The 14,642-nt window shown below is 36.5% G+C and overlaps 1 protein-coding gene across 1 annotated transcript; it reads left to right on the top strand.

Moving 5' to 3' along the window:
* Positions 1-1,401: 1,401 nt before the first annotated feature.
* On the top strand, positions 1,402-14,185 carry ehd1a (EH-domain containing 1a). Its single transcript, XM_055178529.2, has 5 exons — positions 1,402-2,274; positions 4,521-4,618; positions 9,196-9,608; positions 12,643-12,807; positions 12,996-14,185. Exons 1-5 carry the CDS (start codon positions 1,877-1,879, stop codon positions 13,521-13,523), a joined length of 1,602 nt encoding a protein of 533 aa, XP_055034504.1. The 5' UTR covers positions 1,402-1,876; the 3' UTR covers positions 13,524-14,185.
* The last annotated feature ends 457 nt before the right edge of the window (positions 14,186-14,642 follow it).

Raw genomic sequence — 14,642 nt, 5'->3', positions numbered from 1 at the left:
CATTTAATAATAACCTATATATTATTAAAAAACAGGGTCTGAGACAGGTGCAAAAAAGATTAAATAAAAAATGTGCCTTTCAATAGTCAAGGTGTGAAGTGGGTAAAGTTCAAAATGTCAAAGTCCATCCAAAGAGTGGGAAAAAGAAAATGTAAACAGGTGTAAATAATTGGTAATAATAGATTTTAATGTGGAATATAGATGCAGTGTTTTTATCCTTAACAACGCCATATATATCCATTAAATTACAATTTTTTTATGGAAAACAGGGTGTTTTAAGTTTTAGTGTTTTTATTCTTCTGCTCATTTTTATCTTCAAACAGAACATTTCATGAACAAGCATAACAAGATAAAAGGTGTTAAAAGCTGGTGCTCACTGGGTGTAACAGCCACTTCATGTGGTAAACTATTAAAGTGCCAGTGGAGAAGCTGTTACCTGCAGAGAGTCACATGTGACGGATACAGGAAGCTCTGTACTTCAGAGAAATGTGTGATGTCCACATGGATTGTCTAAGTGTCCTTTGTCCATTTATCATTTATTAATACAAAATACAATACAAAGAAATGTATTTATTACCAATGTAGAGTTGTCTTTAAGTTCAAAATGTTTAAAAGTGTATATGATGCAGTATTTTTTCCATGTCTGTTTGTATATGTTTTCCCTGTTTGTGAATACTACTAAGGAGAAGCATAACATTTTTGTGCAATGACAATAAAAGTTTTTCTAATCTATAACAATCTACTCCATTCTATTCTACTATACTACATTGCATTGCACTGCATTGCATTGCATTGCATTGCATTGCATTGCATGATATTATATTATGTTATATTATAAATTGATTTTATGTGTAAAATGGAAATGGTTAATAATAACTTTAGGAATACTAAAAAGTTCAAGGTAAACTCATGGGTAAAACACATTAGACCGTAAAACATTTTTTATTTGAACAAAAGGCAGAGGGGATATATTATCAAGCTAAATAAAATAAAATAAAATAAAATAAAATAAAATAAAATAAAATAAAATAAAATAAAATAAAATAAAATAAAATTAAATTAAATTAAAAATTAAATTAAAAATTAAATTAAAAATTAAATTAAAAATTAAATAAAAAGATAGTGAACTCAAAGTAAAGCAAGGCAATAGATAAGGGATAGTCTATTAAAACAAATAACAATTTACAAAACATTCATAGACCTTACAAGTGCAAAAAATACAATTACTTAAAAATAAATAACATTGGGAATACATAAATAAATAATAATCTTCAGAAAATTAGGAAGTAATTTATAGTATCTATGCTAGAACCTAAGCCACAAATAATAAAATACGCATGCGTAGTTATAACAACCCTTACGTCACACACAAAGCAACATCACAGCCACGTATTCAAAAACTGCGCACGTTTGCTTGCGTTGAATTGTTTTAATACAATGATTGCATTGTCTTCACATGATTCATACAACGATACATCACTCTTCATATAATCTATTTTGTAATCAAATATGAAAACATTTTAAGTTAAATGAAGGCTTTTATTTTGAAGTATGAAGGTTCCGCATGCAACCTACATTCTACGGCTAGATACTAGAAGTTTCGAACAAGAAAATTAAAAAATGTTGCACATTTTTTCAAGACTACAGTCATTGGAGTTTTGCAATAAGCTCTGATAAACGCATTGCGTTACAATTCATTGGTTTGCCAGAGGGAAGTGCTAGCTGCATTAATTCGTGAAGCAGAGGTGACTGACGGTTGTGTTGAGGGGTGGGACAGTCAAAGTTTCGACAGGACGCCGCCTGTTTAGAGGCGAATATCTGAACGAAGAGTTCTCGTGTCTTTTCTTCCTGAAAAGGGCGAATCGTAACGGCCATCATGTTCACTTGGACTAAAAAAGAAGGTAAAAAGGACCCCGAACTTTTCCAAAACGTGTCGGAGGGACTGAAGCGCCTCTACCGCAACAAACTCTTCCCGTTGGAGGACACGTATCATTTTCACGACTTCCATTCACCGGCTTTAGAAGATGCTGATTTTGACAACAAGCCCATGGTGCTGTTGGTGGGTCAGTACTCTACCGGGAAGACCACCTTTATTAGGCATTTAATGGAGCAGGATTTCCCCGGTATGAGAATAGGCCCTGAACCGACGACGGATTCCTTCATAGCAGTAATGCACGGCGAACAGGAAGGAATGATACCTGGTAATGCGTTGGTCGTTGATCCAAAAAAGCCTTTCAGAAAACTCAATGCTTTTGGAAACGCTTTCCTGAATAGGTATTTCATTCATTCATTCATTCATTCATTATAAATCATAAATGTCCAGTCACAAACGGGTTAACGTTACTTACTTTACAATTGTATGGTCTTGCGTGGGAGGTGGCCCTGTTTATGAAACAGAGCAGTGCACTGGCAAATACAAATAATCCAAACTAAAATAAATCGAAAGTTATTTTTTATCTCTGGAAAGCACTGTAAAGACACACCTTATGACTGTGCGTATGGGGTTGAACTTGATACTCTCTTGTTTCAACCCATTTGGTTTTAATTATGACATCACACTTGTACAGTCATCATTATTAATTTTCTAGAAAGATGTGTTTCTTTGTTTGTATGTGTTATAGATTAGGATACATGGGCACATGTTGAGAGCAGCTGTCACAGCCTGTGATCTTGAACTTTTGAAAATTTTGCTCACAAAGTACATGTGTTATCATCTGTGTTATGCCAGTCTTACTGAAAGAAATAACTAAAAAATAACTGTAAGAGATTTCTGGATGGTGTCATGTGGTGTCAGGTGACATCTACTCAAGTGGATTGGAACAGACTGGGATTATCAGTGCTTCACCATATGCTTCATTAGATTCAATATTTTTCCTAACGAAGAACCACAAATATAATAGTGGTGTCTTGGGTTTGGGATACTTCCCATTTTTCCACTCTCTGTATTAGTCATGGGGTTATTTGCGGTCATTATAAAATGGGTTACGGGCAATAAAAGTTGGTTCCTCGTTTCAGACTTTTCAATATTTCAACATGTAAAAACAGTCTAGATATTGCAGAACAATGGATGTATTTGAAAGACAGTGTATGACCCCAGTTCAGTGGCTGGTTCTGTGTTTACCAAGAGCTTCATGTTTCAATGAATTAAAATTTTCAGGAATATTAGCTCAGCTTGTACTTTCCTATCTTTCGTCCAAATCTAATAATCCAAGTTTGTTGTCCTTTTGAAAGTAACAGAAGATCATTGTAAAACAGCCAGAAATAATAAGGATGTAAGTTTTGTAGGCCCATGTCACAGTCTTTATCATATTGTGCTACAGAAACCATTACAAAGGTGTTGGTATTACAGAATTTGTGTTTTTGTTATAAATAGATAGTTAACATTTTTTAAAGTGATAGGTGAAATTAATCTTATAGGTCTGTTAGGTAAATATGATTTTTGGAATCCTTTGTCCTTATTTTGTTTGGCTTGGTTGGTTTGATAACAGCATTGGTGAGTTTGTATCATTTATTAAGAAAGTTCTAGGCCGTTTCTCAATATGCATTCTTGTCTATACTTGTGTTCTTGTGGACTTAAGAAATGTCATCAGTCACTGCCCAAGTACTTTTCTGTTTCCAAGTTCACATCAAACCAAGTTTACTTGTGTATGTCAGCCAAGTTTCCCAGAATACAGTATTTTGCTGAAACGGCAATGAAGCAGAAAAATGCATAAATATAACTGTTTATGTGTCACATAATAATATTGTTTCAGAATATTTCAGGCGAATCTGGAGTCAGTTAGTAAAGATAGCACCCATTTAAAAATTTGCTCTGACATTTTCGGAGATGTGAGTTCCAGGCGGTCAGCGGGTGCCGGGTGGTCAACTCTCGTGTATTCGACAAGAGCAGAATCATCTCGACAAGTCCTGAAATGTATCGTCTCTGATCGTCAAACATAAGATCAAATTAATTTAGGGTATCTAACGGGCAAGTCTCATGGTTGTATTTGAGTCTATTATTCAAAGGTGCGTCATCGTATCCTTCGAGGTTCCCTGGCAAGACCGGTCTCCACGAGTCGGCTAATGGAATTGAGAAACAGCCCTAGATTAGTTTGGGTCATGTGACAGAGTTGCACATGCATTGAGTATTACTCTTGAACGAGGAGTTGGTCTGTGGCGTAGGCTGATAGAGAAAGACAGTGAACTACTGTAAACAATCAGAGTCTTTGTACTGCCAAAGTTCATTCTGCATTAATAATATAGTGTGAGAATAATATTAAGGTTAACCTCAGTCCAGATAAAGCCAGAGAAATTATACCATGCTTGCATTTTAAATGACCAAATATCTCCACGTGGGCAAAATGAATAATGAATCATGAGTCACTTTTGCTTTATCTCTCCAAAGTACTACCAAAGAAAGCGGGAAATAAGAGGGGGTTTTAAGTTTGGCTCATTTAGATAATCTCACCCAACCTGTTACAGTCTCTGACTTGGCTTGTCTGACTTTTGATCTCTCTGTGTTTTTCTCTCTTTCTGTGCAGGTTCATGTGTGCTCAGTTAAACAACCCTGTTCTGGAAAGCATCAGTATCATCGATACTCCAGGCATCCTGTCAGGGGAGAAACAGAGGATAAGCAGAGGTCAGCATCCTTGGGCTTTTTTATTTTATTTTTAAAGAATTACATTAAATATTTTACTTTTCTTTGTCCCCGATTATTCCTTCTATGCATGATTTGGCCACTTTAGGGGCAGTCCACACGGAGACGCGTATCACTGTATGTATACGTATAAATTTGTTATCGTATTGGCATTTCATCCACACGGATTCGGCGTTTTGGGAGACTGAATCCGCTATTTTTTGAAACCGGGTCCTAAAGTGGATAAATCTGAAACCGACACCCTTGCGGTTTTGTCTGTACAGCCAATCCGTATATTTTGTGAAGCGAAAACATCATCACATCACGTGTCGGAAGCGTAACACGTAACAGCAACAACAATAACAGCGGACTACGTGATTGTGTTCGTGCTGCAGAAGCTACTAAAGCCTACTAGCTTTATTACAGCAAAATCTATTGCTTCTATGCAATTGTGGTGACCAACAAGCGATAATGGACAACACCATACGTTGGTTATGCGCATGCTCAAAGTCTTCTTCTCCGTGTATAGTGTATATCTGTGGCAGAATTACAGCGCCCCATACTGGTCCGGCATATATACTACACCGCTTTCAGTCGGTTTCAGTGGTTTTGTGTTTACGGATTATTTTTTTAGAGCAAGGGAAAAAAATGATCGGATAGGGAATGCATCGGCTTCGTGTGGACATAGCCTTAGTTGCTTGAAATAGCTTTTATGAACAGCTGGAGCTTAAATTAGTTGCATTTTCTTTTATCTTCTCTTTTGTATGTTGTTTTGGATAAAAACTGGTAAACAAATAAATGTAAATGGCAAGTACTGTCATTCAGACTGCTCCACTACTGTAATTCCCTTTACATGGAAATTTTCAGTACCATCTGCCCCACCTGCAGTTTGTTTAGAATGCAACTGGCAGGAACAAGGATGAGAAAAAATATTACGCCACTGAAGTCCGGTTTAGTTTATAACCAGGTTCATGTGCTTTTATGGTTCATCTCCACGGTATACGCTGATCATTTTTCATGTCCCCCGTACCAACATGTCCCCGATCCTGCATTTTAATTCATTATTTGGTAGGAGCATTTAGCTGCAGCAACTTATACAAATCCACAGACACAAAAGATCAAAACGAAATTCTCTGCTGTTACCTTCAAACACAATGCATTTTATTTTAGAATTAGATTTCACGCATGCATACATCCATAAATTTAATCTCCAAAGTTCCTTAGAGCCTTATATAATCTTTTCTTCTTATACAATATCATATTTCTACCCTTAAAGGAATAGTCTACTCATTTTTAATATTAAAATATGTTATTACCTTAACTAAGAATTGTTGATACATCCCTCTATCATCTGTAGTAGTTATATGAGCAAGTTTGATGGTACAAAATAAAACGTAGCGCTTTTCTAAGCGGATTTAAAAGAGGAACTATATTTTATGGCGTAATAGCACTTTTGGGAGTACTTCGACTCGAGTGCAGTAACACCCTCCCTCTCCCATTATGAGAGTGAGAAGGGGAGCGGACTTTTCAGGCGAGTCAAAGTCTACTCGTCTTAAATAGGAAAAACGTTGATGTGTTTGGTCACTTCTAACTTTATCTCTAAATGGTAGCATTGAATGAATGGGGCTAAGCTAAATGCTATCGAAGCGTCGCAGCGCGCTCCAGCGCTTACGTGCACGCACACAGATGATAGAGGGATGTATCAACAATTCTTAGTTAAGGTAATAACATATTTTAATATTGAAAATGAGTAGACTATTCCTTTAATGCTTTGTTATCTTCTATTACTTAAAGGTGCAGTGTGTAATTTTTAAAAGGCTCTATTGACAGAAATGCAAACTAATATACAAAACTATATTATCAGTGGTGTATAATGACCTTTCATAATGAACCATTATGTGTTTATTACCTTAGAATGAGACGTTTTTAACTACATACATCGAGGGTCCCCTTACGTGGAAGTTGCCATTTTGTGGCCCAATGTTTCTACAGAAGCCCTTAACGGACAAAGTGTTTTTACTAAGTTGTCTCAGATGATGGCATGTTTGTCCACTGGTGGCTACCGTAGCTTCTCTATGTGTTTCAAAAGCAAGGGGTGAGCAGTGGACTGAGTCATTGGTTGCAATTCGCAACCTCACCACTAGATGCCGCTAAAATTTACACACTGCACCTTTAAAGGCAACATTTCACATTAAGACTTTTTTAAGATGTAAAATAAATTTTTAGTGTCCCCCGAGTACATATGTAAAGTTCTTGCTCAAGATTACCATCTAGATAATTAATTATATCATGTTAAAATTGACACTTTGTACGTGTGAGCAAAATGTGCTGTTTTGGGTGTGTCATTTTTAAATGCAAATGAGTTGATCTCTGCACTAAATGGCAGTGCTGTGGTTGGATAGTGCAGATAAAGATGCGGTATATTATCCCCTTCTGACATCACAGGTGGAGCCAAATTTCAATGACCTTTTTTGACATCCTTGCAGAGAATAGTTTACCAAACCAAAGTTTTTGGGTTGTTGTTTTTCACATTTTCTAGGTTGGTAAAAGCACCGGGGACCCAATTATAGCACTTAAACATGAAAAAAAGTCAGATTTTCATGATATGTCCCCTTTAAACATTAAAATCTTCCTCTTAAGAAACTATAAATCATTGCGTATAGTTCTATGTAAATCTTTGGGCTTTGACACTTTGGTGTAACTCTATCTTAACCCAAAATGTGTTTGTTTGGGAAGAGAAGCAAGTAAGACCAGTCTGGCTTCCTTCTTTGCATGATCTGTCATGTCAAAGCTTTGGTGGTTTTCCGTTTTAAGAACATCTCAATATATTTTCGTCATTTATGATGCATTAAATAAAGCAACAGGATGTTAGAGCAGTTCACACATGCTTGTGGACATTATATTATGCCATAACCATGCACACCAAAGCAGTCCAACTTTTAGGGCCAATATTTCATGCAGTCACTATCAGATAGTATCCTTGAACTGTGCACAGGAAGTATAAGAAGGAAATGCGGTTACACTTTATAATAACGGTTTATACGTACAAGACATAATTTTTTTTTACTTTAGCATAAACTAATGCTGAGTTAATGCATGTACTAATCATAAACTAACAAAGAGTCATCATTAAGTACAACATTATTACATGTTTTTAGTTTGTTATTAGTTAGACCCCATTTACTTCCATAGTATTCTTTTTTCCAACTATGGAAGTGAATAGGGTCCACGAACGGCTTGGTTACAAACATTTCTCAAAATAACTCTGCATTACTTCATATTTTAGTAAGAATTATGTTACGTATTAGTCCATTATGAATCATGGACCCTTATTATAAAGTGTTACCGGAAATGCTGAGTTGGTCAATATGTCATCACTACAAAATTAGACTGTAGATACACTTAAGGCATTATAAAACAACAATCAACGTTTTGTCACAAAAAAGCAGATGTTACAAATGTAGAAAAATGCCATTGTAAATGGATATTTGTCAAGAGTCACGTGACCCCTATTGTCCCTTCTGGGGCTGCTGGAGCCAGTAACCAGAGACAAAAATGCCTTTACATACCACATACACACAGCAGTCGTTCCACAAACACTAAAGATCACTGCTAGTTGTGGCAGAGATGAAACAGACTGCTGCAATCCGTGTGGGATTAGGCATGAATGGGTGTCTGAACATTCCCAACAAGCATTCCCGCTCAAATTCCTTTTGTGTTCCTTGGTTACCTTGGGTTACTATTATGTTGCTTGACATTTACCATCACAAGTTGAGTTCATCCGTCAGGGAAGATTTTATTTTACACTGAATTACTGGAAATAGGGTCACTAACACTAAATGGCTAATAGAAATGTAAAGAATGTGGAACTAAGAGTGTTTGTTTGGTTCACCATCATGTGGGGTTGTGCACAAAAATGTCACCGGTTTTGTCTCAAGTTCCTTAAACTCTCACTAAATGGCTTTCTTTTAGGATTTAAGATGTTTTTTAGCTGCGTTCACGTATCCAGCATTTCTGTTTGCATATATTTTTTACGTCCTGTCTAGGTTAAAATCACGTAACGTATATTGAGTGACAAACTGCTTAGTCAAATCTTCGATGCAACTTACAGAACAGAAAATATTATTGTGTTTTTCTTTAATAATTAAAAGTTTAGATTAATTTAAATAATTGGATTATTATAGGTTTAAGATGTGTTTGTCTAATATATATTAATATCTAATTTACTTATCGAGATTTGGGCTGTCCAATCGAGTCGCACCTTCTGCAGGTCATTTAAACCGAAATCTCTTGAGAAGACAGACGCATGCCACACCTGTCCTCGTCGTCTTGTTTTTTTGTTTCTAGTCATGCACACAGGCACAGGGGAATTTTCAGGCCGCAAATCTCTCTTTGAATACATGGTTTTATAGTTTCTTTTTTATGAACAACCAAATTGACTGGGATCAGATGACACTGTTGCTAATCAAATCCGAATGACTTTTCCCATCTCTTTTTATTACTAAAGCATGTTGCATGCAGCCCTACTTGACAATAGCTTTGATTCAAAAGTGCATTACTCCCCTTTTTGTCAATTTCAGGCTATGACTTTGCAGCGGTTCTCGAGTGGTTTGCAGAACGAGTGGACAGAATCATTCTTCTCTTTGATGCCCACAAGCTGGACATTTCTGATGAGTTCTCCGAGGTCATCAAAGCCCTGAAGAACCACGAGGACAAGATGCGCGTGGTTCTGAATAAAGCGGACCAGATCAGCACCCAGCAGCTGATGAGGGTATATGGTGCCCTCATGTGGTCACTGGGAAAGATCATCAACACCCCTGAGGTAGTCCGAGTGTATATCGGGTCATTTTGGGCTCAGCCGCTTATGATTGCGGACAACAGGAAGCTGTTTGAAGCAGAGGAGCAGGATCTGTTTCGAGATATTCAAAGTCTTCCACGGAATGCTGCCCTGCGGAAACTCAATGATTTGATCAAAAGAGCTCGCCTCGCTAAGGTAAGATATATGACACCAAAATGCATAAACCATGATTTTGTTTTGACTCGAAAAACTGTACCTTTAACTATTTGTTTTTTATTTCTGAAAAGGATCAGTGAAATTTTGTAAATGCTTTTGTCAAGATAGAACATAGATGTTGTAGATGCCATTGAAGCCTGATCTTTAAAGGGACACTCCACTTTTTTTGAAGATATGCTCATTTTTCAGCACCCCCAGAGCTAAACATTTAATTTTTGGAATCCATTCAGCCGATCTCCGGGTCCGGCGCCACCACCCCCAGCACAGCCCAGCACAATCCATTGAATCTGACCAGACCACTAGCATTGTGCTAAAAATAACCAAGATAATTTTCCTATTTAAAACTTGACTCTTCTGTAGTTACAGCGTGTACTAAGACTGACAGAAAATAAAAGTTGCTATTTTCTAGGCAGATGTGGCTAGGAACTATACTCCCATTCTCAGAGCCGGATTAACCCAAAGGCAAACTAGGCACGTGCCTAGGGCCCGATTGGCGGGATGGGGCCCAGACAGAGGGGGATTTTTTTTTTTTTTTTTACAAATGTCCCATCTACAATTTCGCAGCTGTCGGGCGGGATCCCCGTATGTCCAAAACCATTGTTTTTCAGGAAATTAAAAAAACGCCGTATTTTTTAAGTTATTAAACATTATTTCATTATTAAAGACGAGCTGTATGGCTCGGGAGCAGAGAGATACGAACTTATGCTCTCATTGATAAAATGGTACGGACACAGTCACAGACGTCGCCGCTGCCAGCAGTGTTCAACAAATACTGCGGTCACATTGAGCCTTAAAGACGATGCTTCAATAGTTAACCAAAGCTGACTGTAGTATACATCTTACTAAACTCGATTTTAAGGTTTACGATCTATAAGTGATGCAATACAAAACACGATGAGCGGACTGCTGTCTAATAAGTGGAAATGAATCTGTTCGCAAACTTACCTTCGTGGCTCACGGGCTTCCTTCTGCACAGAAGCATTACAGCTATCGAGTTTTAATAAATGTACTCAAACCTAACTATTTTCACTTGTTAGTGCCTAACAAACAGAAGTATTATATTAATTAAACAGCCATTTTATCTCCAATAAATAAAACATTTACTTGTGTTTAACATTCACGAAATAATTTAATGGTGTTATGCAAAACATTCAATTTAATTCAAAATTGAATTCAATAAAAACATTGCTGCTTGTGTTTTACATGCACAAAATAATTTAATGGTGGTATCCAAAACATTCAATTAAATTAAAGTATTATATTAGATACATTTTAAAACTTCAATGCATGTATGATAAGCCTAGTAATACGTAAATATTTAAAATACATCAATAACTGATATCATAGGTTAACACAGATGAAATCATAGTTAAGTCTTTCTTTATTAAGCCCATTACTGAGTGTGTTTGTGAGTTTGGGACTGTTGTTGTCTGAGTTGGTGACTCGGATGGGGACGACAGTCATCAGAATGGTTGATTTTCAAGTTCATCGTTCGACTCTGTACCTGACAGAGTTCCTTTAAGGACACAGACATGGTTGCTGCAAAAAATAAATAAATAAAGGACAAACGATCATTTCCCTACGTTATATAAGGCATGTTTGCATATAATAACGAGGCAAAAAAAAAACAGTTCCTTGCATAAAAATTCAGATTTTTTTTCTTTAAGCCCCACAAAAATCACGTTAGATACCAAACATGATAACAAAACCAGTGGATAGTGGCTAACTAAGTCAACTGCAAGCAATCTGTGTTTTAAATTCACTTCACAAACGTGAATAGCGTAAAGAAAAATCTAGCAGCCTCAGAAACGATACATTAGACTTAAGCACTACCATTACTTTGAGATAAAACTGTTATACATAATATAAAAACTGTTATTATATAATTCATATAACTGAAACCTAAATAATCAGTGTTTTGAGGACATTTACCTCAGTGGACGTGTTGCTCGACGAGGATTTCGTTGCGATTCTCAATCTTGAATATGCAGCGAAGCTCTCCCGCGGATTACTGACACCTATTGGTTATTTACTGGTACTACTGCCTTAACAATGACACTCCCAATGGATAAGGTGAGGATAATTTAATAGCATTTAATAGAGCCGTGTAATGACGTATAAATAATACATTTAGCAAAAAATTGTCTGATAGACTGGTTAATATACAACACATGACTTAATTTGGTATACAAACAACCAATTTGTAACCAAAGACTAGGCTATGTAAAATGTGAATTAACTTTTATTAGTAACTTTGGTAAGTTTCAGATTTCAATTAATAAATAACCTCGATGGGGGGGGGGCCCAAAAAATGCAGCCTGCCTAGTGTAGTCCATTTATTTAATCCGGCTCTGCCCATTCTTCGTAACATGGCTGCAGGAAGCGGAATGATATTACGCAGCAGCCGAAAATCACAACTTTTCATTTTTCGTCGGTTTTAGTACACGATGTAACTACAGAGGAGTCAAGTTTTAAATTGGACAAATATTGAAAGTCTTTGGTTATTTTTTTGGCGCGATGCTGATGTTCTGGTCAGATTTAGTGGATTGTGCTGGGCTGCGCTGGAGGTGGTGGCGCCGGACCCGGAGATCGGCTGAATGGATTCCAAATCAGTAAAAATCAAATGTTTAACTCTAGGGGAGCAAAATGAGAATATTTTCAAAAAAAGTGGAGTGTCCCTTTAATCCTTACTAATTGTTTATAGGAATCTAATCTCAAGGATGAAGTTTCATATCTAGTAGAACCAGAAGGAGTTAGCAAACTTTTTAAAACTTTTTGTGTTGTTTAATGGAAAATCTGCTGTTTTTTAAGCAGGGCTAAAATAATGTTGATATATGAATATTGGCATTATATTAAAATGAGACAGGATTATTAATAAACACATACACAAGGAAAGAGAGATTGCATTTATGTTGTACGGTGTAAAATGTTTTTGTGAATATAGCTTTGACATGCCAAACAGCATATATGATGTTTGTATTTAATTTGAGTTTATTTAATAATTTCCTTTTAGGTTCAGGCTTACATCATCAGCTCTTTAAAGAAAGAGATGCCAAGTGTGTTTGGGAAAGACACAAAGAAGAAAGAGCTTATTAATAATCTGGGCGCTATATATGAAAAGATTCAAAAAGAGCACAACATTTCACCTGGAGACTTTCCCAACCTAAAGAAAATGCAGGTATGAAGCTTTCATATTTAGTCTTGATTTCACTTCCTATTGGAAAGAGGAATACATAAGTTGAAACGTGAGATTTCTCATGCTCACGTTCTCGAAAGAGAGAACCGAGATTTCAATACATTTGTTTCATAAAGAGCTCCGTTTCGCTTTTCTTCTAAATTAAATTAAATTAAAATGCAATCTTGCAGGACTTGCTGGCTGTTCAAGACTTCACAAAATTTCCCGCCTTGAAACCAAAGTTGCTGGACTCAGTGGAAGACATGCTGGGTAATGACATCGCTAAGCTCATGACGCTGGTCCGAAAGGAGGAGGCCGCCATGCCCACCCAGTCAGTAAAGGGTGGTGCCTTTGAGGGAACCATGAATGGGCCGTTTGGCCACGGATATGGAGAAGGTGCAGGCGAGGGCATTGATGAGCTGGAATGGATCGTGGCCCGTGATAAGCCAACGTATGATGAAATATTCTACACCCTTTCTCCAGTTAATGGGAAGGTGTCAGGTGCCACAGCTAAGAAAGAGCTGGTGAAGTCCAAACTTCCAAACACAGTGCTTGGAAAGATTTGGAGCCTGGCAGACGTGGACAAAGATGGTTTCCTAGATGATGAGGAGTTTGCGCTTGCAAATCACCTGATCAAGGTAAAGCTGGAAGGACACGAGCTTCCGGCCAAACTGCCTCCTCACCTTGTGCCACCTTCCAAACGGCAAGAGCTAAATTGAGATGCTGGCTTAAGCTGATAAGATCTCTATCACTCCCAAAGTACCCAAGCCATTATTGACCAGTCGGATAACTCGCTAGTCTTTAGGAGAACCTCTGTCTTTCGTTAGAACTGTTATTTTTGTAGAAGGGTTAAAATTGAATGTTCTACGATATGAATGACTGATGATGAATAAGACGAAACAAAAAGAGTGCCAGTGAGAGACTTTTTCTTTTTTTTCTTAAAAGCTGTTTAGAAATGGATAAACCACTTTGAGCAATAGAAAGCATTTACAAAACTTCATGGTACTGGTGAGAATTGGAGTATTTGTTGTGGAGAAGCAGTATGAATTGAATGAGAAAGTTGCTCTTTAAAACAAAACGAAAATGTGAAAAATATTCCAAATATGGTACAAAAATGATTGCTATTTTTGCTAATTTTCCATAACTTATTCATTTCCTTCAGAGTTATTTTTATCTGTGTTTTGTATCTATTTCGAAATGTGAATATTGAATGTTTTCTTTTGATTTAATTCCTCCTAACAATATATAAAGTTGTGTATTCGTATATATATATATTCTGTAATTTGTATGGTGTGTTTTTTTCTGGGCTCTTATGTTCTGAAATCTTTACCTTCACTTGAATGCAGAAATATACATTGACCAATAAAAACTTTATTTGTAAGCTCCGCCTAGAAGACTGTATTTTTGGAGACATTTCTGAATTGTTTGTAATTTGGGGAAGGCCTTTTGAAACAAACAACAGTAACTATTGAAAGTTGTGAACCTTTAAACCACATAAATCTGTCATCTGTTTTCATGCATGTAAGAAAAGAATGATTTGTAGAAAACTGAGGTCTCCATGGAATGGTACACCTATCTTTGCTGCCTTTAATTTTTGTTTAATCAGCTCTGATTTTCAAGTCATTTTAATTGAGTTGTTATAATTTATAAAAGTTGTGATTAACTTATAAAAGTGAGATAAGTCAACTTCATTTTATAAGTTGTAGCAACTCATCTCTTGTCAAAATAAATAATAGTAAGTTGTAATGACTTGTAAATCAGAGTTGATTCAAAATCAGAGGCGGCAATGACTTCTTTATAGTGTAGTAATGTTTTTCTCTCTTTCACCTTCTATCGAT

The sequence above is a fragment of the Misgurnus anguillicaudatus genome, chromosome 16 (genome assembly GCF_027580225.2).
Source record: "Misgurnus anguillicaudatus chromosome 16, ASM2758022v2, whole genome shotgun sequence".
In the NCBI taxonomy this organism is placed as follows: domain Eukaryota; kingdom Metazoa; phylum Chordata; class Actinopteri; order Cypriniformes; family Cobitidae; genus Misgurnus; species Misgurnus anguillicaudatus.
The sequence above is the reverse complement of the archived record's forward strand: the minus strand, read 5'-3'. Positions and strand labels throughout refer to the sequence as shown.

Coding starts and splice junctions, on each gene's coding strand:
- ehd1a (XM_055178529.2), top strand. CDS start 1,877: ATGTTCACTTGGACTAAAAAAGAAGGTAAAAAGGACCCCGAACTTTTC. Junction 9,609..12,642: donor AAAGAGCTCGCCTCGCTAAG/GTAAGATATATG, acceptor ATTTCCTTTTAG/GTTCAGGCTTACATCATCAG. Junction 12,808..12,995: donor CCAACCTAAAGAAAATGCAG/GTATGAAGCTTT, acceptor GCAATCTTGCAG/GACTTGCTGGCTGTTCAAGA.